The sequence below is a fragment of the Daucus carota genome, chromosome 8 (genome assembly GCF_001625215.2).
Source record: "Daucus carota subsp. sativus chromosome 8, DH1 v3.0, whole genome shotgun sequence".
Lineage (NCBI taxonomy): Eukaryota > Viridiplantae > Streptophyta > Magnoliopsida > Apiales > Apiaceae > Daucus > Daucus carota.
The window spans coordinates 3,792,226-3,818,447 of record NC_030388.2 but is presented as its reverse complement, the minus strand read 5'-3'; the positions used below and the strand labels follow the sequence as shown (position 1 = coordinate 3,818,447).

Below are 26,222 nucleotides of genomic sequence, written 5' to 3'. Positions count from 1 at the left end.
TATCCGGAACACGAAACCCATTACAGAACTGCAATTTGTTTATCCGCAAGATTCGAAAGAAATTTAAATTGTAGTGAGTATCGTATTCAACCCCCCCTTCTACGATACTTTGGACCTAACAAAGGAATTTACCAAATTGCTTATCCAGCTGCTGTTTTTTCAACCTCCTAGGAAACGGAGGTGGTGGATATAATGGCTTTGACACCGGAGCAGCTACAGGGATAGCCCTATCCATTTCAACATTAGGTTTTATGCCAATTGTATTCGAAGGAAGTTCTGCTGGAATTTCTTGCGGTTCATCATCCTGATCTTGTACTAATGTTGAGGTTGGCCCTGTTGTAGTTTTTCCAGATCTCAGCGTAATGGATTGGACTTGCTCTTTAGGGTCCCTCTTACCTGGTACCTCTGTATCACTAGGGAGATTCCCCTGTGGTCTGCTTAATAAAGCATTAGCTAACTGACCGACTTGTGTCTCCAAGGCTTTTAAAGTTACTGCCTGACTCTTGTACATGAGTCTTAGTTCTTCCATGTCAGACCTTTCGTTAGCTGATTGCCCATGATTCTGAAATCCCGGAGGATGATATGGCTGTTTGGGTGCATAATGTTGTGAAGTTCCAGCCTGACTATACTGTTTAGGTCCCTGTTGAAATCCTTGTTGAGGCTGATTATAACCCTGATTATTACTCCAGCTGAAATTCGGATGATTTCGGTTGTTAGGATGGTAAGTAGCTGGAGCAGGCTGTTGACCTCTCTGAAAGTTGCTCACAAATTGTGCTGATTCACTAGAAATGGCACACTGATCAGTAGAGTGAGTACTAGCACATAATTCGCAAATTGAGATTGGCTGTTGAATTCCTTGGTTAGCCAGAGAATCGACTTTCATCGTGAGAGCCTTAAGTTGAGCAGCAATAGCTGTAGACGTGTCAAGATCAAGAACTCCGGCTACCTTCCCTTGAGTAAGTCTTTGAGTAGGGTTCTGATATTCATTAGCAGCCATCATTTCAATAAGATCATAAGCTTCTTCATAACTTTTAGCCCATAGCGCACCTCTAGAAGCAGCATCAAGCATAGGTCTGGATTGAGGTCCAAGACCATTATAGAAACAGTTTATTTGCATCCAATCCGGCATGCCATGATGGGGACACTTCCTTAGCATCTCCTTATATCGCTCCCAGGCTTCACAGAATGTTTCTCCTGATTGTTGAGAGAATTGAGATAGAGCATTTCGTAATGCAGCAGTCTTTGCCATGGGGAAGAATTTAGTGAGAAATTTCTGAGCTAGATCTTCCCATGTAATAATAGAACCAGATGGTAAAGAATGTAACCATCCCTTAGCCTTATCTCTCAGTGAAAATGGGAAAAGCCTGAGCTTCACAGCATCATCAGAAACTCCATTAAATTTGAAAGTGTCACAGATCTCTATAAAATTACGTATATGCATATTAGGGTCTTCAGTAGGAGAACCCCCAAACTGTACCGAGTTCTGGACCATTTGAATAGTTCCTGGTTTGATTTCAAAGGCATTGGCTGCGATTGCAGGCCTGACAATGCTTGACTGGATATCATCGATCTTTGGCATAGAGAAATCCTTCAATGCCTTACTGTCTGGTTGTGCTTCAGGTTCTATCATTGTTTCAGAATCAGAAGAAGAAGATGAATCAATTGCTTTCTTACGAGCTTTAGAACGTGTTAGCATAAACGCGACTCAAGTACCTGAAATAAAGAAAAGAAAAGAAAAGTGAGAAGAGAATAGAATCCTAGTCAGTGAATTTTAATGCACACTGATGACAAGTACATAAACTAATTAATTAACACCGAGTCCCCGGCAGCGGCGCCAAAAACTTGTTCGCAAAAATCTACACGCAAGCGCACGTGATCACAAGTAATATATTTGTTCGTTCCCACAGAGACTGGTGAATTAAGAATACGCACCTATGCAACAATGTATGAGTAATTTTCACTGCTAAGACAATTAACAAGGATGTGTTCTTTTATACTAATAACTAGATTTACTAATCAAAATCAGAATAGGAAAACACATGGGATTCTAACTTCATTATCGAATTCATCTAGAATTGAAATTACTGATTAACATGTGACTGTTGATCCTAATCAGACAACACGAAAGTAATACATGCCAACTCTCGTTGCACACATATCATACCAATCAAAATCCACAATTAAGACAGAAATCTCATGGACACCAACAAAGCTCAGACCCTATATCTCTATAGCGGTAGTGTAAGCAGAGAGGTTTAATAACAGGTCGTCTATCGTGATTACACAGGGTGATAAAAATAGTTCAAGTGTACCACAAATTATGCTTCATTCACATAATCCTATGTTTACATGGCATAGTTCTAAATTCAATCATCCACTCTCGCTTCAGAAAGAATTAACAAACAACTTAGAAGTTAGCTACGCTCCTAAGAAGAATAAGCACGGCTCATGCAAAGAAATCAACGTACGTCACAAAATCAAGTAATTAATATTCGTTACTAGACTACATCGATAAATCCATTAGAATCCCATGAAGGCGGTTAGTTCATAATCGAACTAATCGACATCATGGGTTCTAATGAAAACATGATAAATAAAAGACGAGAATTAAACATAAGACAATTGCTTGAATTAATAAATAAGAACACAACGTTACAGAATTGATGTTCACGATCTCGCTCGAAACTGTCACTTCCTCGCGAAGAACGATCCAATACAAAACTGATAATGTGCTTGATTACAAGAGAAAAACTGATAAAACTATATTCCGATATTCTACGATTACTTGGAGGCTAGGGTTTTACACATGAGAAAATAAAATACATTGACCAAGTCAACCGGGCCTCGACCGCTGCTAAAATCCATCAGAAAAGCTGCAAAAATCGACCCAGAACAACTCTGCTGGGCGCGGCCGCGCTAAACTAGCGCAGGCGCGCTAGTGGGGACAGTAGCTAGCGCGGGCGCGCTAAGCTCTAGCGCGGGCGCGCTACTGTCTGCCACTGGCAGCCCGTTTCTTCGTTTTTTAGCTCGTTCTCGCGTGCATGCCCTTCCTCGCTCTAGTACCACTTCCGTAGGTGATCACGGTTGCATTTAGCACATGCAACAAGCCCTTTAAACCCCTAGATAGCTCTAGTGGACGAGTGTGTTCTCGTGAGGGTTTGTAGAAGATGTACCCACAAAATCCAAGTCGTGATGAATCCACAATTCTCTATTCTTGCAAATAATGCACCAAAAACAACCTAAAATGAGAGAAAATCACTTCATCACCTCAACTCGTGACCTGCACAGAAAAACACTAAAAACACATCAAAAGACACTAAACACTTAAGTACAACCAACCAATTTAAGTGGAAATGAAGGCCTATAAGTGTGTATAAATACCACTTATCACTCGTCCACAAAGACTTCATCTACTTGCGGGATTTCTCCTTCTTCCAGATCTTCTTCATTTATCACATTTCCAGGAATGAACTCTGTCTCAACGTGTTCAGGAATATATGGTTCATCATTAAGTGGAACTCCGTCGAGTGCAGATTCAAACACTTCTTCAGTTAAGCCTTCCAGCACAGCTTTGCCTTTTACTGCTTTTTCTACCACTCTCTCCCCCTCAGTTGATTTATCCTCCTGAGATATTTGAGAAGCGAGAGATCGAGCTTCCAAAGTTGCTAATCTTTGTTCAAGCTGGCTAGAAAATGTCTTGACTTCCAGTAACTCTTCCCTTAGCACAAGATTCTCAGCCTTTAAGTGACTAACTTCAAATTCCAGGGCTTCAAATCGAGCAAGTGATACAGTTGGTGGAGGTGAAGATATGGCTTTTGAAGGGTCCTCACTTATTCGTTCTGTAGGTGTTTCTCTCGATTCACTCAAGTTTTGATCACTCGGTTGGGCTGTGGTGTGCTGTTTAACATGTTCTGTTGGTGTATCACTCACACTCACACTAGCTCCAGCTCCAAGTAATAAAGGTGTACCTGCAGAAGAAATCTCCCTAGCCCCTTTGAAAGAGGTCAGTGGAGGTGCAATGAGGATTCGTAAGGCCTCGTCCTCGGTTTCCTCGTCAGACGAATCTGGGTCATTAGAAGCAAGTTGCCGACTACCCGAAGGCAGTTAGTCCTTAGATGGATCTTGGATTGGAATTCCAAGGTGGGTAGACACAGGGCTCGAAGGATGGGATCCTTAAGTTGGCGAAGCACCCTGGTTTCCCACAACTGCTGTTGACAGCGAATGACTTGTAGTCAAGTCCTCTACAATTGGCTCACTTCTTGATATGAAGGGCACATCTGCAGATTGTCGTTCACCTTCCAGGGGTGAAGGGTCCCGTGGGGGATCTGGGAATGTTCCTCCCAGGAGGGTAGACAAGGATGTAGAAGGTGGCAGAACATCCAAGTTTCCCTCATTTGCCTGTGAAGGCACTTGATCCTCGAAAGAATCAAAAACAGCAGTGTCTGACCGTGACATGGTCGACAAGGTGTTTGCAACCGTCAATTCATCAAGTGTGTGCACCTTACTGTGCGAAGTAGTGATATGAGTTGGTAGTGGTGATGAAATTGGCGATGTTACAGTTGCCTCATGTTCTAGATCTCCTGAAGTGCTAAGAGATAAGGTGGTAGTGTCAGAAACAACACTTTTTAGTGGTGCACTTAGAAGATCTTCTCCCTCTCTCTCAGAATGTGTAGCTGTATGGCTAGAGGGGTGTGAGGTTTCTGCTTCAGAGGTGTGTGAAGGAATGCCTTGGTTATGAGTTTGTGGGATTGCAAACGCATTGGCATGTAGAAGAAGAGGATCATCTGTGTCTAGCAAATTCATCCACAAGTCATCAGGATGAAAAGATAAATTATCAGGAATAAGTTCAGAAGAACCTGTTGGTTGCTCCGGAGTGTAGTTGTCTGTGAATAGATCATCATAATTTACAGTCCTTTCAGAGACAACATCAGACTCACGTGGAGGGACTACTGGATCAGCATCAACATCCATAGGAGCATGTCCCTCAGTGGCTTCAGTCACTGGTTTCGCAGCAGGATCAACTTCAGCAGCTTCTTCATTAATCACATCATCCTGGACTTCGGGAGCAGCCTGTCCTTGTGGTACCTTTACCTGTACATTCATATTCTCAAAGAAATTTCTTAGTATTTGGGTTAGTACCACAGGATTATTATTTGGATAATTGGCTTTGTTATGGAGAATCATCAGCTGTTTGAGAGAAAGAAAGGAATGATTAGAAGTTACACAACGAGCATATGCAGCTTTCTCCGTTGTGGACAGTTCATGATTGAGGACCAGTTGGAAGAATCGTGGATACAACATTGAAGTACGAGGTCCTGTCAGTGTCCTTTGGAACTCTTCCATGATCAGATGCCCAAAGTTGATTGGCCGGTTTTCAGCAATGGCAATGCCAAAATTCTGATTGAAAGTTGTGAGACCATGAAATCCGCCAACCTTCGGAGCAAAGACATATGATACACAGGAGAAGAAGAAGTTCCATTCCTTTGGGAGATGAGTGACATATATCTTTTTAGGTAGCCTCCCTTGATCATCAAGTGAACAGTGGATATGACGGAAAAATGCTGTTCGTTCCTCTTCAGTAGGTACTGGGACAAAATTGGCAGTTGGAAGTCCCAATACTTCATTCAGCAATGTCTCGGTTATAGTGATGTCCCGACCTTGAATCACGCAACTTACACATAAAACTTGATCAACATCGCTAACACGTGCTGTGTTCATAAAATCTCGAAGTAAATCATTAAGCAGCAGTGTATGTTGAGTCATGGCAGTACGTGCAAGTGAGGCTTCACTCAAGAAACGAACCCATCTTTTAAAATTTTGCGGTTTGATTAAATCATTATTTGCAACAATAGTGTAATTTGTCTTTGGAATTACAAAATTTGCAGCCATTTTTAATTTAAATAAATTAAAAATGAAGGAAAATTTTGTTTGTTTAGAAACGAGACAAATATATCACAATGGTACGAAAATAATAATTTAAACACGAGCCGAAAAACCCTAATTCTTATAATTTCGAAACTTAATGAAACTAAAGTATGTTGTTCCTTTCGAAATTCTAAGACTAATGGTATCGGAATCGCAAATTTTTAACACCAAAATCACGTAGAAACTAAGCCCGGAAGTTGAAAAGTCTTGGAAAACCCCAACAAAAAAACGATCACGGATCGTAAAGATTTTTATATGAAAAGAACGGGCTTTGCGAGGGGATTCCAAAACTACAATCAGTTTTAAAAATGGGCAGAGTTTCGATATGATTTTAATTGAAAATTGACAGCAGTTCTCGAGAGAAATTTGAACAATGGCGATGGAGGTTTTGAAGAAGAAACAGTGTGTATATGTGCATGCGTGAGAGGCGCAAGGAAGGTGAAGAAAAAAAATAAAAGAAAAAGAAAAACACTGAACGGTTCCTGGCGCAAGGAAGAAGCGCAAGGAAAGAAAATAATAATAAAAAAATAAAAATAAACGTTCCTGGCGCAAGGAGGAAGTGGCGCAAGGAAACTGAAGAAAAAATAAAATAATAAAAGAAAATTAGAGAAGCGCAAGAAACAAAAGAAACATAACATCCTGGCGCAAGGAAAGATAAGGCGCAAGGAAGAAAATTTGAATTTGTTTTAATCGACAGCATATTTAAGTTGAGAACTTAAACTTAGATAGAGCTTCGATTAAAACCAAAAACAAATTCACAGTTAGTAATTTAAATTGAATTAAACTATATTAACGATAGTCACTTCAAATTAAATTTAACTATGCTACAAAGAGAAAAATCACAGTTATTATTTAAATTAAATTAAACTAAATTGACTTTAGTAAACTTAATTTAAATATACTATGCTGCTTATTTTAGTTTAAATTTAATTAATGGAAACTAATACTCATTTGAATTGCTTCAGATCCATTAACTACTCTTAAACTAAAATAATTGAATCATTTAAATATTTATATTCATTAATTGAATAAAAACACTTAAACAATTTATGCAATTAATTATAACAATCTACCATTTAAGCAGTTAAAACACATAATCACATATATCATGGAAAATCAATTAGAATTAACTAGCAATTAGATACATAAAATACTGGATGCACTTGTAAATTCACAAGTCCTAGAAATATTGACATTTAAATACTTGTGAACTTACGAACAAATTGCAGTTATTGATTGTCTAATTTAATTAGATAGATTTAACATCCCAAGTTCACCAACCAATCTAGAGAAAGTGGATTCGTCTAGTGGTTTAGTGAAGATGTCTGCAATTTGTTGATCAGTAGGTACAAAGTGTAACTCTACTGTTCCATTCATGACATGCTCACGAAGAAAATGATACCTGATATCAATATGCTTTGTCCTTGTGTGTTGAACAGGATTGTTGGCAATGGCAATGGCACTCGTGTTATCACACAGAATCGGAATTTTATCCAACATGAATCCATAATCTTGTAGTTGATTCCTCATCCACAAGATTTGAGCGCAGCAACTTCCAGCAGCTATGTATTCAGCTTCCGCTGTAGACGTAGACACGGAGTGTTGCTTCTTGCTGTACCATGACACCAACCTTCGTCCAAGAAACTGACAGCTTCCTGAAGTACTTTTCCTATCAATCTTACATCCTGCAAAGTCAGAATCTGTATAGCCAATCAGATCAAAACCTGTATCTTTAGGATACCATATCCCAAGATTGGGGGTTCCCTTAAGATACCTAAAAATACGCTTAACAGCTATAAGATGAGACTCTTTAGGATTGGCCTGGAATCTAGCACATAAACAAGTTGCGAACATGATATCTGGCCTACTAGCAGTTAAGTACAAGAGAGAGCCAATCATACCTCGATACCTCGTGATGTCAACTGACTTACCAGATTTGTCCTGATCAAGTTTGACAGCAGTTGGCATAGGGGTTTTGGCAGGAGATGCCTCTTCCATTCCATACTTCTTCAGAAGATCCTTGATGTACTTTGATTGACATATAAAAATACCGTCAGGCTTCTGAAGTACTTGAAGTCCTAGGAAGAAGGACAATTCTCCCATCATGCTCATCTCGTACTTGCTCTGCATAAGCTTAGCAAATCTCTCGCACAAAAGATCATTAGTAGAACCAAATATAATGTCATCGACATATACTTGTACCAGAATTACATCATTCTTATGCTTTTTATGGAAAAGAGTTTTATCGATGATACCTCTGGTGAAACCATTTTCAAGTAGAAACTTGGAAAGAGTGTCATACCAGGTTCGAGGGGCTTGCTTCAGACCATAAAGTGCTTTGAAGAGAAAATACACGAAGTCTTCAAATTCCTTGTCTTCGAACCCAGGGGGTTGTTCAACATAGACTTCCTCTTCGAGATCACCATTCAGGAATGCACTTTTCACATCCATCTGATATACTTTGAAGTTGGAATGTGCAGCAAATGCTAAGAACATCCTGATTGCTTCAAGCCTAGCAACTGGAGCATAGGTTTCATCATAATCGATTCCTTCCTCTTGCGAGTAACCCTTTGCTACCAGTCTTGCCTTATTCCTCGTGACAGTACCATCTTCATCCAGCTTGTTTCTAAAAACCTATCTAGTGCCAACTATAGATTTTCCTTTAGGTTTTGGCACCAGCTTCCAAACTTTCTGCCTTTCAAATTGATTGAGTTCTTCCTGCATTGCAGATACCAAATCTGGATCATTTAGAGCCTCTTCAACTTTCTTTGGTTCTGTCTGAGACAAAAATCCAGCAAAGTTGCATTCATTTTGAGTTGCTCTTCTAGTTTGTACTCCTGTGTCAGGATCACCAATGATTTGTTCAATGGGATGGTCTCTGCTCCATACCCTTGGTCTTGGCAGATTCAATCTTGATGATTCACCGTAATCATTGTTGTGTTGAGTGTGACGACTAGTAGATCCACTAATGTGACTTGCTCCCCCTGAACTGATGCTAATCCTATTTGATGATCCTCCACTTTGACCACTGTGATCATGATGATCATTTGTATTGTTACCAACACTTCCTCCAGATGGTTCAGGATCAGCAGTTCTTTCAGTTGCATTAGGTTCTCTAGTATCAGCTTCAGGTTCATCTTCTCCAATATAGATGTCATCTAAGTTCTCAAATTCTAGAGAATCAGATTCATTTTCCTTTTGAAGACTTGGGAGCTTGGTATCATCAAACCTTACATTGATGCTTTCAATCAGCTTGTCGTCATTGATCAGATAAACCCTGTAGGCATTTGACTCTAAGGAATAACCCAGAAAGATGCCTTCTTCAGCTTTAGCATCAAACTTACCCAGATGCTCTTCTTTAAGAACATAACATTTTGCACCAAACACATGAAAGTAACTCAGTGATGGTTTTCTGTTGGCCATTACTTCGTACGGAGTCTTATCCAAATCTTTGTTAATCAGGGTACGATTTTGAGTGTAGCAAGCAGTATTCACAGCTTCAGCCCAGAAATAGATTGGAAGTCTTGATTGACTAATCATTGTCCTTGCTGCTTCAATCAAGGTCCTGTTCTTCCTTTCTACGACACCATTTTGTTGTGGAGTCCTTGGAGCTGAATACTGACGAGAAATACCCTTATCAGTACAGAATTTATTAAGAACAGCATTTCGAAATTCTGTTCCATTATCAGATCTGATTGCCCTTACTGGCAAATCTGCTTCCTTTTCAATCTTCTTGATATGATCAATGATGACTTGTGCTGCTTCATCCTTTGTATGTAGGAATAATACCCATGTGTATTTTGAGTAGTCATCGACGATCACAAGAGCATATCTCTTTCTTGACATAGAAGGAATGTTGACTGGTCCAAACAGATCCATATGAATCAGTTGAAGGGGTGAACCAATGTCAGTCATGCCTTTGCTTCTGTGTGATGCTTTCTTTGACTTCCCTTTTTCACATGCATCGCAGAGTCCTTCTTGACAGAATTCTTTCTGCGGCAGTCCTCTCACAAGTTCTCTTTTGACTAAAGAATTCATAGTCTTAAAGTTCAAGTGTGAGAGCTTCCGATGCCATAACCAACTATCATCAGCAGAGGCCTTGCTATAGAAACACTTGACCTCCCCCTTACTTGCTGAATCTATGTCGGCTATAAACAAACTTGATTTTCTTACACCACGGAGTGTAAGATCCTTGTTCTTCCGGTTCTGGATCAAGCAAACCTCTTTCTGAAAGATTACGTCATATCCTATGTCACAGAACTGATTGATACTCAGTAAATTGTGCTTGAGTCCTTCTACCAGAGAAATATCTTCAATGATGACATTTCCAACTTTCAGCTTACCATATCCTGTTGTGAATCCTTTGCTGTCATCTCCAAAGACTACAATCGGGCCGGTTCTCATAACCACATCTGTGAGCAGGGACTTTTCACCAGTCATGTGTCTTGAACAACCACTATCAAGAACCCACACAACTTTTCCTTTCTTTCCTGTGCCCTGCATTCACAAATGGATTAAATTTTCTTTGGTACCCAGACGCTCTTGGGTCCAGGTGGTTTAGTGGCAACAGGGGTATCAACAGAATCTGACTTAACATGTGATGGTTCAGGTGTGACTGGATTCTTCTCCTTTTTAGTCTTAGCAGAAGTGCCTTTAGACTTGGAGTTTGGAGTCTCCTTCTTCTTAGAAGGGCAAGCAGTCTTTGCCACATGGGCAGCAGAAGGTGCAGGCATATTCATATTCATGGCAGGTGATGCAGAAAAAGATGCATTTAACATGGTAAAACATGCAAACATCATATTCATAGCACATTGCATGCAACCTACTCTACCACATGGCAAGTGAACAGCATTCATGTTAACAGTATTGGGCATGCTAGTAACATGAGTATCTACTCTAGTCATTTTACATGCATGAGTAAGATGATTAGTAGAATTGCAATTGTTACAAACCTTTCTAGCACTAGGAGTCCTATAGTTGGTTTTCTTAGCATCTAGCTTGCCATTCCTGTTGTTCTTCTTTTTGTTGGAACTAGTACTTCCTAATCCATTTTTATCAGAATCTTCTCTAACTTGGGGATTAGAAGGTACGTCTTGTGTTTCCTGTTTTACTTGAGGCTCAACAACTTCCTCATTTTTCAACTCTTCCTTAATGACAAGGTCTTCTTCTATCAGAGGTTCTGTCTGTGCCTTTCTAAAGATAGGGGTCTTGGTGTTCTTCAGAATCTTAGGTACATTTGTTCCTTCAGGGGCATTCTCAGTTCCCGCTGAAACAAATATACCTACATTTTCTTTTCTCTTCTTTCTTTTAGAACTTTCTAAAGAACTATAGTCAAGGCCAATAGCAACTTTCTTATCGACCCTTTGACTATCCAAGATCTCTTTCTGTAGAAAAGCAGAATTCTGATAGGCCTTAAGCTTAGTTTCTAGGTCAGCTACTTGGGACCTAAGGGATTCCTCAATTTCTGCATTACACTTTTCCTTATTCTCTAGATATTCAATTCTTTCTTTAAGGTTTGTGTTCAGGAGTTTCTCTAAAGCTAACTCGTCTATCCGTTCTTCAAGTTTAGCTATCTTTAGAGAGAGACTACAGTTATCAGATTCTGAAGCTAATAAACTAGTGTGCAAGTTATACATCTCTTGACCTAGTTCATTTATAGTCTTTTTATAATCAGCAGTAGTCATGTCATCAACAGAAATTTCAGGAGATACCTGAGATGGAGATTCCTCGATTGTGTCAGCCATTAATGCAAATGCATAGTTGCTTTGAACAGGTTCATCATCCGAATCCGTGTCATCCCAGCTTTTTTCCTCAGCAATGTATGCCCTTCCTTTATGCTTGGCAACCATTGCTTCCAACTTAGCTTTCAGCTTTTCATTTTCTTTCTTCAGATCCTCATAAGAATTCTTCTTGTCATATGAGTTGATTCTTTCTTTGACAGGAGCCGCTTTGGATTTCCTGCACTCTGTTGCAAAGTGCCCTAAGTCATTGCAGTTGTAGCATCTGACTTTGCTTTTGTCGTACAGATTGGTTTTGTAACTGCCAGTGCTTCTAGACCCTGATCCTGAGTATCCTCCTTTGTTTTGAAACTTGTTCCCTGAAGCTTTCTTGTACCGGGGGTTCCACCTGAACTTGATGTGCTTAAACCTTGCAGCCATATAAGCCATAGACTTATCTTCCAGCTGCTCCAGCTCTTCCTGTGTATAAAATTCATTTTCCGATTCCACAGAGGCTTCATCAATCTCAGCTTCTACAATTTCAGACTTGGTAGAAGGATAATCAGTTTTGACAGAAGAACAATCACTCTGTGCAACAGTGCGATCATTAATACCATATTCAACTAGTTGCTGATAACCAAAGTACGGTTCATCAGCAATAAGTGCAGTAGTCTTTTGTAAGGCCATACTCTTGGCTTCAGATGATCCACCACCATATATAATCTTCCTTTGTTCGAGTTCCATCTCAAACGTCTTCAGCTTCCCAAACAGTCTTTCCAGAGTCATGGTCCTGAAGTCGCTTCTTTCCCGGATGGTCTCAGTCTTCACAACCAAATGGGGTGACATCACAAACGAGAACTTTCTGTTAATCTCTTTCAGTGGATAAGTCTTTCCATGCAGGGTGAGTTCATTTAACAGCAACATGAACCTTTCGTAGATTTGAGAAATGTTCTCTCCAGGGATTGCCTGAAATGCTTCATATCTGGCAATTAGCATATCGTATCTGTTTTCCCTGACTTCTTCAGATCCCTCCATCAATGCCTCGATAGCATCCCACATCTGCTTTGATGTTTTCAGACTCAGAATAAGATGTGTCATAGTCTTGGTCATTGATTCAACAATATATTCCTTATCAGTCTCAGTGTATTCACTTTTCTCTTTGGGAACAGACTTTTGTGGAATGCGAACACCACTTTCAACAGATTCAGGAATAATCTTCATTGGCACAAACGGGCCATTCTCCAGAATCCCAATGTACATAGGATTAGCAACTCTAATGTACAGCAACATTTTCATTTTCCAGTTGTTGTAGTCATCCTTGTCGAATGGAGGTACCTTGATTCCTAACTTGTGTGTCGACATTGTTATCAGATAAAATTACGATTGTACAGACAGCTAGCTTCTCAGATTGGTAACGGATCTCAGATCTGTATATCGATCAGCGTAGCTCTGATACCAATTGTTAGGTCCAATCAGACGTAGAAGGGGGGGTTGAATACGTCTATACCAAATTCTTCGATTAATTCAATTGCGGAATATTACTGTTTAAGTCCAGTTAAATCAATCGTAAATAAACAACTCCAGCAAGTCGGGGAATATTCTTATATTAAAAATAATCCTCGGATGCTACAAACTCCAACACGAATGTCGGCTGCAGAGACTACAAGCACTCCAATACAAACTCTCGACTAAAATGATATTCTAACTTTGCTCTCGAGAATGTGTATAGTGTGTGCACTTTACAAAGTGTGTAGTTGTTTATCAAATGAAAACACAAAGCTCTATTTATAGACTTTGGGGGACAAACTCAGCTTGTGCTTGCTCTTGGCGCAAGGAAGCTTTCAACCAATCAGAACAAAGCTTCCTCGTTCTTTGTATTGGCTTCCTTGCTCCAATCTAACTTGCTCCATCCTAGATTGCTCCAATCCTTCCTTGTTCCTCCTTCAACTTGCGCCAAAACAATTCAGGTGAATTGTTTAATTGATTTAAATGGCGCAAGGAAGAAATTGGAAACAGTTTCCTTCCTCGTTCCATTCAAAACAAATCAAAGAATTGTTATTATACAAATTGGCGCAAGGAACAATTCTTTCCTTGTTCCATTCTTGGCGCAAGGAAAAGAATTGTTTCCTTGTTCCATTTTGGCGCAAGGAACAAAATTGTTTCCTTGTTCCATTTTGGCGCAAGGAGAAATGGCTGGCTGAGTTAGTAATTGGCGCAAGGAAGATTTAAATAATAAATTCTTCCTTGTTCCATTCTTGGCGCAAGGAGAAATTATGTTTAAACTTCTTCCTTGCTCCACTTCTTCCTTGTTCCAACACAGAACAGGCTAGCACACTTATAAATATATATATATATGTTTCACATATATATATATATAAGTATTTACTAGTCAATTTGGAGGATGCTTTGCCTTGACTTGATTAAGTTATCCTTGACTGAATCCTTCGAATCCAATTCACACGTACTGACATCCTGTGCACTGGTCTGGTTCACGAACGACTAATACAGAATTAATTCTCCGTCTTCTTTTCTTGACAACATACTTAATCAGTCTCACTAGACTTGAGTATTGCTTCAGTGATTCTGATTACGAATAATCAGAGAGGATGTACTTGAATCTTTCAGAACTGAGAATCTTGATCTTTGGACAACCTTGACATCAGAAACCACTTAGACTTTATTCTTCACCGAGGCTTGAACATTTTAATGAACTTCTATCAATGATTTGCTGTACGTCTCAGATATCTTGATTGCCTTGAACTTCTTGAGTCGTATCTTCAACTCTGTAGATTCCTGTACGATACTTAGTTATTGTTTCCTGTTCTTATTCTACTGTTGAGTTATCGTCATCACATTACATATTACATTATGCTTTACAAATTATCTGTGTTGCGAATGGATTTTGACAATCAAATAGGTACTGTGATGTTTCAAGTTTTTTGTTTAGACATGGAGAATGGTTTGGGGGTTTGGGCATCTAACTATACAATAGGGCCTGTAAACTTGAATCTTGTTGGGAGGTGGAGATTATTGCAGGGTTTTGGCACTAATGGTGAGATTATTTTGGAGTATGTGAAGAGGTTAGTGGGTAACGAGAGAGTAGACGGTCTAGGGAGATATTTAATATTTTACGAAGGATCCGCAAAAGAGAGAATTTTTCAAGGAACTGCAAGTGGTGATTATAGAAGCTCTTTCTCATACTCTCCAACATTAGCGCTATTGCGAGGAATGAGGTCTGTGTATGAGACACGTGATTATGTTCTCGGTAATTGGTCGAGGTATCCTTGGAGAATGAATAATTCTTTAGGATGCCTGTCAGTGGTGAGTATGCCTCTCGTGATTAAAACTCCGTATTTGTCATCTAAAAATTCGATTATGTTTCCGCTCTGAAAATTAAATGATAGGTCCTGTTTTGTGTCTTCTGGAATATGTGATTTTATGCCTGGTTCCTCTTGAAGTTCTGTGGTCTGCACTCTGCACAAGTATATGGTAATTTTTTTTATGCACAAGTAACTTGTTTTGCTTGTATGATTTTTCCAGTTTGAAAATTCATTCATATGTGCAATTCAATCGTAGGTCCTGTTTTGGGTTTTCAGAAATATGTGTATTTGCGTGTGGTTCATCTTGAAGTTTGTGATTGTAATGCAGTATTGAATAGCACTAGTGTTCTCCATTTGTTAATTGGTATATACTTCTTTATTTCAATAAAAGTAGGAGAGATATCTTTTGCATTTCAAGTATAGGTATACCAATTGTATATGCTGAAAATTTGTAAATGGTGAAGTCGTTTTCCTAAGGATCATGAGAAGAATACAATCTTACTAGGAGTCTGGAACTAGCGCGCGCGCGCGCCCACACACACACACAGTGAGTCATGACTTGACCGTAAAAGTGTGTTATTCATGGACTCTTAACCTTCCCGTGTTAAAATCAACACCTTCTGTTCTGTAAAATATAGATTAGTACTCAATCCATTAAATTGTACATAGTTTACATATATGTTTCACTGATTATGGACTTGATTAATCCTGTATTTTATGGAAATGACTTGTTTTCCACTTTCTTAGCAGAATCTTTTAAAGCTTCTTGTCTGCCAATTGATTCTCATTTATAGAGTATGATAATTTCTGAAGGGACACTTTTATGGTATCTTTTATATTTTCAGGTATATGATTTCCCCAAATATTGTCAAGGTTGGCTCTATACTCCTCAAAGCTGCTTTAGGTAAACCAGAAGGTCTGATTCCCTGTTTTCGAAGTGTGAAGTGTCTCTAGAGCTGGTTCTGCAGTCTTGCTCCTGTACCATAGCAGCGATAAAATTTGTAATTTGTTTTTTCATTTTAAAGTTGTAATTCAAATCTTCGTAAATTTCTTTGTATGTTCACTTTTCTGATTGTAAGTTTTAACTCGAAACATCAGTTTTTCAAGCTTCATTGTTTTTAAATTTCTAGATTTTTACATAATTGTTGAAATGCAGATTTTTTTACTTCTGGACAAAAACAAAATACAAGTTCATAAAATTATTGATATTTATACCAATACAATAAAAGGATATATTGATATTTGAAAAACTCTAATATAGTATAAAATTATTCTAAAGGAAAAATGAAGATTTGAGTGTAAAGTATAATATTTATACTAGTTATGAATTTAAGCAGAAGTAGTTTTTACACTAAAAAAATGCATTATTTGGAAAATGTTGGTATTGGAGATGCATTTTGCAGAAAATTTTAAAAAGCAAGGGAGAAAATGATACTCATTTTTTACTTTTTTTTAATCATATACTAATCCTCTGCCAAAATAAATAGATAAATCACATAATATTCCTATGAAAATTTCATTCCAAATAAAAAGAGCAAATGAAATGAACGGCCAAGATTGCCTTGATCCCTCCCTCGTGCCACAAGAATTCGTCCACTCGTGTGCCAGTCCTCCATAATCGCCGTTCTGGACTCTCCCCTCTTTCTCTTATATACTTTTACATCCCTAAAAAAACACACACACAAGTCTCCTCGGCTCTTTGGCTCAAACACCCAGAACTTCAATTACATTCAATCATCATGTATCGCCTTAGGCCTATTAAGGTACATCAAACAACCCATCTTTGTATTTATTTATATTTTGCTCGTTTGATGTCGTTATATGTGTTTTAGTGTTATTTATGTGTGTGATTGTGTGAATCTTGACAAGATTTTTGATGAATTTGGGTGTTTGTCTGAGGTATTGTGATAAAGTTTAAATCTTTTTGAGATCTGAATGTGGGGTTTCGAAGTTTTGTGTGTGTGTGATTTCTCGATTTGGGTGTGTTTGTTAGGTGTTAGTGGTAATGTGTTTTGTTTGAATCTGTTCTTGGGACTTGGGTTTTTGTTTTTCGGATGTGTGATATGTTGTGGGAGGAAAAAAGTCCACTCTTTTGAGTTAAACGTTGTGTATGCTTGTAATGTGTAGTGTTGATTTGTTTTGAATGTATCCCTTTTCGATTCTCGGTTTTTTTTCAGGTAGAACATAGGATGAGTTAGGAAAGAACTTCACATTAGATTTGATGGTCATTTCCGGAAATTGGGAAATAGGTTTTGGTGTTGGCAGTAATTTTGCGGATTATATGATTGTAATATTGAGTTGCGACAGTTGTATAATGTTAATGGACACTATATTATGTTTGGAGGATTTAGGTTAAAGAATGAAACATCTGTTGAATATAGCAGTATCACTTAGGGTGTGTGAAATGTGTTTCCCTGTTGTTGAGTTGTAGTATGTTTTGAAGCTTTGAAGCGGATCCATCATTTAGGATAATCATGTTGCGGATATATTTGCAGTTTCAGTTGCTTTATTTTACTTGCGAGTTTGTATTACATAAATTTCACAATTTGTTATATTTGAATAGGGAGGGGCCAGCAATAGGAGGCTGGCCAGGCTTGCAAGTTCCAGTGCTGTTGCAACTGCGGCCAAGTCATCATCTTCGGGGGGTTTATTTGGTTGGTTAACTGGAGGAAAAGGTAGTTCTTGCCCTCCTTTAGATGTGCCTATGGATGTTTCCATCCCTCCTGCACTACCAGATCACGTTGAACAGGGCAAGACTCAGATAACAACTCTCCAGAATGGTCTCAAAATAGCATCGGAAACGGCTGCGGTATGCTTTTTTTTTGTTTCTGCTCTATGTTAATGTATAATATATGATATGATGTGATGCTAAAGTTTATTAATTTGATTTGATAGGGCCCTGCGGCATCGCTTGGGCTGTTCATCAACTCTGGCTCAATCTATGAAAAACCACATGAATATGGGACAACACACCTTCTTGAACGCATGGCTTTTAAAAGCACATATAACCGTAGCCACTTGCGTATAGTGCGGGAAATGGAAGCAATAGGTGGAAATATGACATCTGCTGCTTCTCGAGAACATATGAGTTATACCTACGATGCTATTAAAACTTATCTTCCCCAAATGGTAGAGTTGCTAATTGACACTGTCCGGAACCCTGCTTTTTTGGATTGGGAGGTCAATGAACAGGTATTTGTCATCTTCTCCTAGAAGTTTGTACTATTCTTTGTATAAATTATTATTCTGTATTCTGTAATCAATGATATGCTGCCCGTACAGATAAAGAAAGTGAAAGAAGAGATATCTGAAGCTTCCAAAAATCCTACTGCTTTGATATTGGAGGCACTTCACTCTGCCGGTTATAATGGTGCATTAGCTAATCCTCTTATGGCACCAGAATCTGCACTGGAAGGCCTGGATGCCAAAACAGTGGAGCAGTTTGTCGCTGTAAGTATAAGAAACACACACACACATATATAATAAATAAATGAATAAATATATATATATATATACACACATATATAAAAAATACACTCACACACACACACACACATATATTTCATGTTTCCAATTTGGTTCCTGATTTCCCCCTACTAGATGTGATCTTCATGATATGTATATAGTGAAAAGTTTTAGGTTTTTAAAGTTGCTGAACTGTTTTTTGAAATTTTCAGGAAAATTACACTGCTCCTCGGATGGTGCTTGCTGCATCAGGAGTTGACCACGCGGAGCTAGTAAAATATGCCGAACCTCTTTTATCTGATCTACCTAGTGCTTCGCGACCTCAGGAGCCAAAATCGGTGTATGTTGGTGGTGATAGTCGTGTCTATGCTGGTTCCCAAGTAGGTTACAGTGTCCTCATCCTATAAAGAAAAAGTTTTTTACAAAACCATTGAGACTTGTTTTTGATTAAATTTTGCATCCTTTCTTTGCAGCCAACCAATATAGCTCTTGCATTTGAACTTCCTGGTGGCTGGCATCAATTGAAGGATTCTATGACTCTTACGGTCCTTCAGGTGATTTATAATTATTTATTGGGATTGATAATTTAAATCTTGTCACAACTCTCTGTTCTTGGGCACATGTATTGTTATGCTCTATTAAATGATTTTAGGGCAATTAATGACTCTATATTTAATATGTAGATGCTCATGGGTGGAGGCGGATCTTTCTCTGCTGGGGGTCCAGGAAAAGGGATGTACTCGCGACTATGTATGTACAAGACATTCCTAACAATACCTATTTAGTGAATCTTAGAATTAATTTCTTTAAATTGGAATTGCAAAAATCCTTTTGCACAGACTTATTTTTATCGCTAAACTTTTTATAACGCATAGAAATTATCGTACTTTGCATGGTTCTTAACCTAATCTACTGAATCATGAAATTAACAATTTTTTGCTTATATGTTGAACAGATCTTCGTGTCTTGAATGAGTTCCCAGCTATTCAGTCATTTTCTGCATTCAGCTCCATTTATAACAATACTGGCTTATTTGGAATCATGGCTACCACCGTAAGATATCTGCTATGAACTACAAGTACTCTAAAGTTATAGATCTATTGATTCTGTTGCGCATCTTTCATCATTAGTTATTAAGTCTGCATTGACTGTTTTAAGCTGTGTATGTACTGTGTGTGTTATGGAGCAGAATTCACTTAATTAATGTGCATTATTGTTCAACTAAATTTCGCGTTTAAACATAATCTAGCAAAACTAGCAGGAGCAGATCAGTAGTCGACCCTCTCTGAGCTAGTGGGTCTAAAACATAAATTTATATATAATGAGATGTATATATTTTATTTCTATTGTTATTATATAAAAAATCAAAGAAATATAATAGATTATATTATTTAATAATTATTTATAAGCTTATATACATATCGTGAATTATAATATCAATAAAATAAAGCTATTGAAGTTATCTGTTATAAGTTGTTAACACTAGTGAGAAGATCGAACCTGCCTGTACGGTCCCTTCGAACCATTTTGTAGTCTTCTGATGTGTAAATCATTTGCAGGTTTTCTTTTTTGCATCTTTTCAATAGATACAAAGTTGTTTTTAATTATATAAAATGGTTAGATGCATTGATGGATAACACTTAAATATATGACTTGCAATGAAATTACATTCTAATTTGGAGGGAAGAACAAATATAAGCACCCTACATCTATAATGAAGTGTAATGAAACCTTGATGCAATGTTGTGATGAAGGAAAATTGGGTGAAGTAGTCTAATAGTGACTATAAAAAGTAAGAACTAGTTATAACGGATGTGGAAGATCAGAAACCAAGCTATTCCCCAGTCCTCTTGTGTTCTTTCTTACAAAATCCTTCCCTACTTTCAAGCATTTGAACTTGTATCTGTAGCGAGTTTACAGGGGAGACTGGGTGCTAGAAGGAGACTTAATGATTACAATTGTGAATGAAGAGTTTTTTTTAATTATATGTGCTAAGTTGTTATTGGAATTTGCATTTCATATTATTTCGTTAATTTTTTTAAGATTCTTAAGATTATAGAATTCTCCTTTTGCATTTCACGTCACATTGTTAGTTTTATTATTAAAAAAAATAACCATAGATTTCAGGGTTTAATTTGAGAAGTAAATGAAATTTAAATTGGATTTTATACTACTAACTATTGTTTGTAAATTCTATTATTTTTTGTGTATGTGTATTAAGGTACTCTTCATCTTTTTCGATTACTTTACTGCTACCGAGTCTAATATCGTTTTTGTGTTTTCAGGGTTCTGATTTTGTATCAGAAACTGTGGATATTGCATGTAGAGAACTTATTGTTATTACAAACCCTATACAGAGTATGTAGCCCAATTTCGATATCATATAGTAGAATTTCTTGTGTATGAACTTGATATGTTAATATACTTTACCTTGGGTGGTTTGATGTTTATTATGACCATTATTGAATCTGTTGTCATCTATTCTCTTAGTTGACCAGGTCCAGCTAAACCGAGCCAAACAGGCAACAAAGGCTGCAATATTGATGAATTTGGAATCCAGAGTACGCATTTATTAATCCCTTGTGATTGCTGACTTTATTAAATTCAATTTCAGTCTTAATTCTTTACATAGCAGCATCTTGTGTTACATTTATTTACCTTTGCGGTTCTTATTTTAAGGTGGTTGCAGCAGAAGACATGGGTAAACAAATTTTGACATATGGAGAGAGGTATGTCATATTTAGTGTATGTCATATTTAGTCAAGTTGATGATGTATTTCAACAATTTCTGTTTACAATGAGCTAATATCTGTTGTTTAGTATTCAGTTATGCATATCTCTTGTTTATGGTACAAGTTACAACCTGTATCATTCATGTTCATTTTCAAATCCCAAGGAGTTATACGACATACTCCTAGGAAGCAGGAAAACTTGCGTCCCTTGCCATACTCTGTGTCGGATACTTAGACACAGGGGTTCTTCCACAATACTAATCTTGAATGCTGTTTTCAGAAATTGTCTTCATAATTTGTGTTAAGTAACAACACCACTTTCCCCAAATTAAGTAACAATGTATATTAGCAAATACAAAAGTACTGATGCTCATGTAATTTTTGCATGAATGAAAAGATTTTACATATATTAATGTCTTAAATGGACAAATTATTTACTTGATTGAATTTGCATACAGAATTCAGGTTTGTTAGTAGGTTTTTGTATGTGACATCATCTTGAATCTCGCCTTGTTATTGGATGACGAATATTGATACAGAGTTCCACCCTTTTTATGTAGAAGTTTTTAGATTTTCTCATTAAACTCTACAATATCATTCAATAAATAGTATGGTTGCTTCAAGCACAAACTGAGGTAGTACTATATCTGAATACTTAGTTAAGCTGTGTGAAGTATCCCATGAACTTGTGTATCATCTCACTGGATTGATTTTTGGATTGTATGATTAAACAGGCAAGATAAGTTATTGATATATTCTCTAGGATTAATGACTGTCACATGATTGTAGGAAACCTCTGGACCAATATTTGAAAACAATCGAGGAAGTGACGCCTCAGGATATTGCATCCATCGCAAGGAAGCTAATTTCTTCTCCCCTTACTATGGCAACCCACGGGGATGGTAAGTTGTTAACTAGTGCATTATAGCCTCTTTTGCTATAAACTTTATTTGCTTATATGTTAATCAATCATACTGTTGCAGTTGTTCATGTCCCAAGCTACGAGGTGGTGAGCAGAAGGTTCCAATCCAAGTGATACTACTAGGAAATTCTTTTTTGTCCCATTCTACTCACTGGAACGTTATATGATCTCCGCGATTCATGTGTTAATCATAATGGAAGAAACCCTTCACTTCATAATGGAACTTGATTGTATTCGTTGTAATTTTATTTTACTGTGTACAACTCAATGGTTCTGAGATGCCATCAATGCCTTTTTAGCTTGCCCAACTATATGTAATCATATATACTTCCAGGAAAAGGTAGAAATAAATTTTTAGGGTTCTTCATTTTGCACCCTCATATTTTCCGGCTAGCCTGCAAGTCTAGTGCAGTGCCGCTGCTTGCTTAAGTAGACGATTGTTCGGCGTTGTTTTGTTACTTTTGTTACAGGCATAATACAAAATTATCTGAATTTTAATTTAAATTGTGTTCCGTTCTTAAAGGGCATCGTATTTCTTTTTATTTTACAACCGTAATTAGTAATTTATTTTATTCAGTTTGGAAATGGAAACTATTGGGCAGGGGATTGATTCTATTAGACATGGCACAAGTAAAAATCAATTTATGTAACCCGCTTAGCTTGTACATAAAAAAATGGTGATGGCCCATAGTATATATGTTTATAGTTGAAGTGCCTTGCATATCAAGCGAAAATCTGGTCTCTTTGCTATTTGAATCATTGTATAGAGAACACTCCAGCTGAGATGAGCATGTGGCCGACTAAATAGGTTCTCCCATTTTATTTTGCTCTTTCCATTTCTATCTTATTTAAAAATACACACACTTTTTGAATATATACTTATGTGTGAATAACATAGTTGTAAACATTTTGTACGTTCTGCACTAGGGTTCATTTATGGGAAGTTTGTACGGCATGACATTTCCAAATCTCTGAAATTCTAGTTAAAATTGGACAATAATATCATACATAAAAAAAATTGTGAAGAATATATATATTTTTTTATTTAAAAATTTAGTCGATCGACATGATATAAAACTATATTTGTCGAGCATCTTTAAAAAAGGTAACATCATCTATTATTATATATAAATATTATTATATATTTATATATAATTATATATGAGTAAAGTTCCTTGTATTGTAGACCAACATATTAGCCATTCATTATATTTGATGTAACGATCCTTATTATTCTCTTTTAATTATTTTTTAAATTATATTTAGTGGGTGAATGTTAGATATTTGTATAAAATATATAGTATAAAATACGGACCATCAGCTATAATCATGAGCATCAATTATGATTTTGTGTTTTATGTATCTCTAGTTCTGCACATCTATGTAATTATTTGCCCACGTCGTTAACAACCATTATTAACTATGGTAATTCTTTAAAATTGATCCTCGTAACATTTGACTAAATGCGTAAATTATATTTATATATTTTTATTAAATTTTTAATATAATATTAAATATATATGATAATAAAAAAAATCCATAAATAGATCATGTATGATCCATTGATCACAATATTAATATTAATATTTTAACTTTAAGTGTATAGTATATATAAAAAGATAATAATCATACAATTTTATATATTCATTTTGTAGTCAAGATACTCACATACAAATTAAAGTAGACATAACCTTGATTAGAATTATAGACTTAAAACATAGTTATTTAAATGCTTTACATATATTGACATTTAAGAAGCATAGTTGCAAGTACTTATAAATATATAATAAAGGGTATTTTATGATAAAACTGATCAATTTTGTCATAGTATTGTCAAAGAATCATCAAAATAATTTAGTTGATAAAAGAATAATAAAGTAATAATATTTTAAACCACTTGTGATACGTAGATTTTAGAAATATTATTTAATCCACACAACTTTACTATTTTAAAAATATCTTTTATATTTTATTTAAATATAATATAATTTATACAGAGTGATCTCAAAATAAAAAATAGAGTGTTACTGAAATAGTAAAGAATTATAAGGTAGCAGCACCAACCTTGCTTTTATTTATCTACTTGCTAGTTTCCGTTAAAGTTGCGAGGAAGTTCGGGTTAAAGTAGTCTTTAGAGCTCATTCTCCTCCCCTTCTTACTCCCTTCTTCATCCGTTTCATCTCTTTCTGGTCTCTTCTTTCTCGTTTTCTTTACACCACTTTCTCCGGGAAAACAAATTATACACATATAAATAGTTCATCGGTGTTGGTATATATTTCATATGTTCTTAAGCTTGAGTATGCTAAGTTTGTCTTTGTATATTTCTCAATTTCTTATATACTTGATTCTTGGCAATTTTTATGTGTTACTTACATCCAACCATGCCTACTATTTCTTTCGGTATCTTTCTTTTGATATAGTTCTCGAAACTCACAAGTATCGATCACTATAATCCATAACTGTTTAGTTAGAGTTCATATATGGCATAAAGTATTGATCGTAAGTGGTTTAGTTTGTTTACAAAGACATGAACAAGAGTAGTAGCAGCATCAGCAGCTCCGATCTCATTGATGCAAAACTTGAGGAACATCAGCTCTACGGATCTAAACACTGTCCCGGTTGTGGACACAAGCTTGAAGGAAAAAAGGTATAGTGATTATATCTATGTAGTTGTAAACATTAGAAACATTTTGTTTGGATTGTAAGATTTTTGTAGGAAGAATCATGTGCAAGAATAAACTTGTCTGCCGGTTTACTAATACTACTATAGTAGTGATTGATCTTTTCAAGCCTACTACATGCCGTTTCAAAGTAAAGAGTGACCATTTTATTCTCTTTTTCATATATATAGTTGTCTCTTTTCTCTAACAATCTTTTTTCCGTTCCAAGATGTATAATTTTATGAAGATAAATAAAGATATGTTGATATTGTATGATCCAATTGATTTCATTTATTATTTGCAGGACTGGGTGGGTTTACCAGCAGGAGTGAAATTTGATCCAACAGATCAAGAACTGGTAGAACACCTCGAAGCTAAAGTCGAAGATACAGAATTAAAATCTCACCCTTTGATTGATGAATTCATCCCTACTATAGAAGGTGAAGACGGAATCTGTTACACCCATCCTGAAAAACTTCCAGGTACCGCTGACCTAATTGGACTTAATTAATTAAATTTATTTAATCTTCAATTAATATATTAATTTTAACCAGATAATATATATATTGTATGTTTTACCCCTCTCAACTAGATCATCTTGCTAGGTTTAATTTGATTGGTTAGTCAGGACTTATCTCAATGATTTGTTACACCTAAGTTAACCTAACTTTGAATTTGATCTAACTTTGAATTTAAGCTACCAACTTGTTCAGGAGTTACAAGAGATGGACTGAGTAGACATTTCTTTCATAGACCGTCAAAAGCTTACACGACGGGTACAAGAAAAAGAAGAAAAATTCAAACAGAATGTGACCTTCAAAGCGGCGAAACTAGGTGGCACAAGACGGGGAAAACAAGGCCGGTGATGGTGAATGGAAAGCAGAAAGGGTGCAAGAAAATTCTTGTGCTGTACACAAATTTTGGAAAAAATAGGAAACCCGAAAAGACTAGCTGGGTAATGCATCAATACCATTTGGGACAAAATGAAGAAGAAAGGGAAGGAGAGCTTGTAGTTTCCAAAATATTCTACCAGACCCAGCCAAGGCAGTGCAGTTGGTCAGACAGAACCCATGTCGGATCATTAGTTCCTACTGATGATGAAAATATTAATCCCGGAAATATTGGAAGCTCTTCTTCAAAAGATTTGATTGCAAATAGAGATGATTTGTCTGCTGTTGGAGTTGGTGCATCAATTCCTACTTATAACAATCCTCTGGATATCCATCAACTCGGGCCTCATGATCATTACAGCTTTTTACCATTCGGGAAAAGCTTTAGCGAGGTACGTCGGTCTGCAAAGTTGTTGCTTAGATTGAAATGTTAGTCTGTCGTAAATAGCCCTGTGTGTTGCAGTGTCTCTATTTATCCGTTTTGATTAGTTTACCCTTTAACTTAGGTAAGCTCAGTATTATATTCAGTTTTTCTATGATGTGCCCATGGGCACATCCTTAAGCACCAAATGTCATGTATTTAACTCATTT

General features: G+C 36.8%; 1 protein-coding gene and 1 non-coding gene across 2 annotated transcripts; both read left to right on the top strand.

Moving 5' to 3' along the window:
- The first annotated feature begins 1,127 nt into the window (after positions 1-1,127).
- On the top strand, positions 1,128-1,234 carry LOC135148583 (small nucleolar RNA R71). The gene has a single exon (XR_010286662.1). It is a non-coding gene; the product is annotated as a small nucleolar RNA R71 (small nucleolar RNA).
- Positions 1,235-16,498: 15,264 nt separating this feature from the next.
- Positions 16,499-22,455, top strand: LOC108199713 (mitochondrial-processing peptidase subunit alpha). Its single transcript, XM_017367656.2, has 13 exons — positions 16,499-16,725; positions 17,526-17,771; positions 17,858-18,154; positions 18,245-18,412; positions 18,640-18,807; positions 18,901-18,981; positions 19,111-19,177; positions 19,383-19,480; positions 20,713-20,785; positions 20,918-20,988; positions 21,107-21,156; positions 21,949-22,061; positions 22,143-22,455. The coding sequence occupies exons 1-13, from the start codon at positions 16,702-16,704 to the stop codon at positions 22,193-22,195; spliced, it is 1,509 nt and encodes a 502-aa protein (XP_017223145.1). The 5' UTR covers positions 16,499-16,701; the 3' UTR covers positions 22,196-22,455.
- The last annotated feature ends 3,767 nt before the right edge of the window (positions 22,456-26,222 follow it).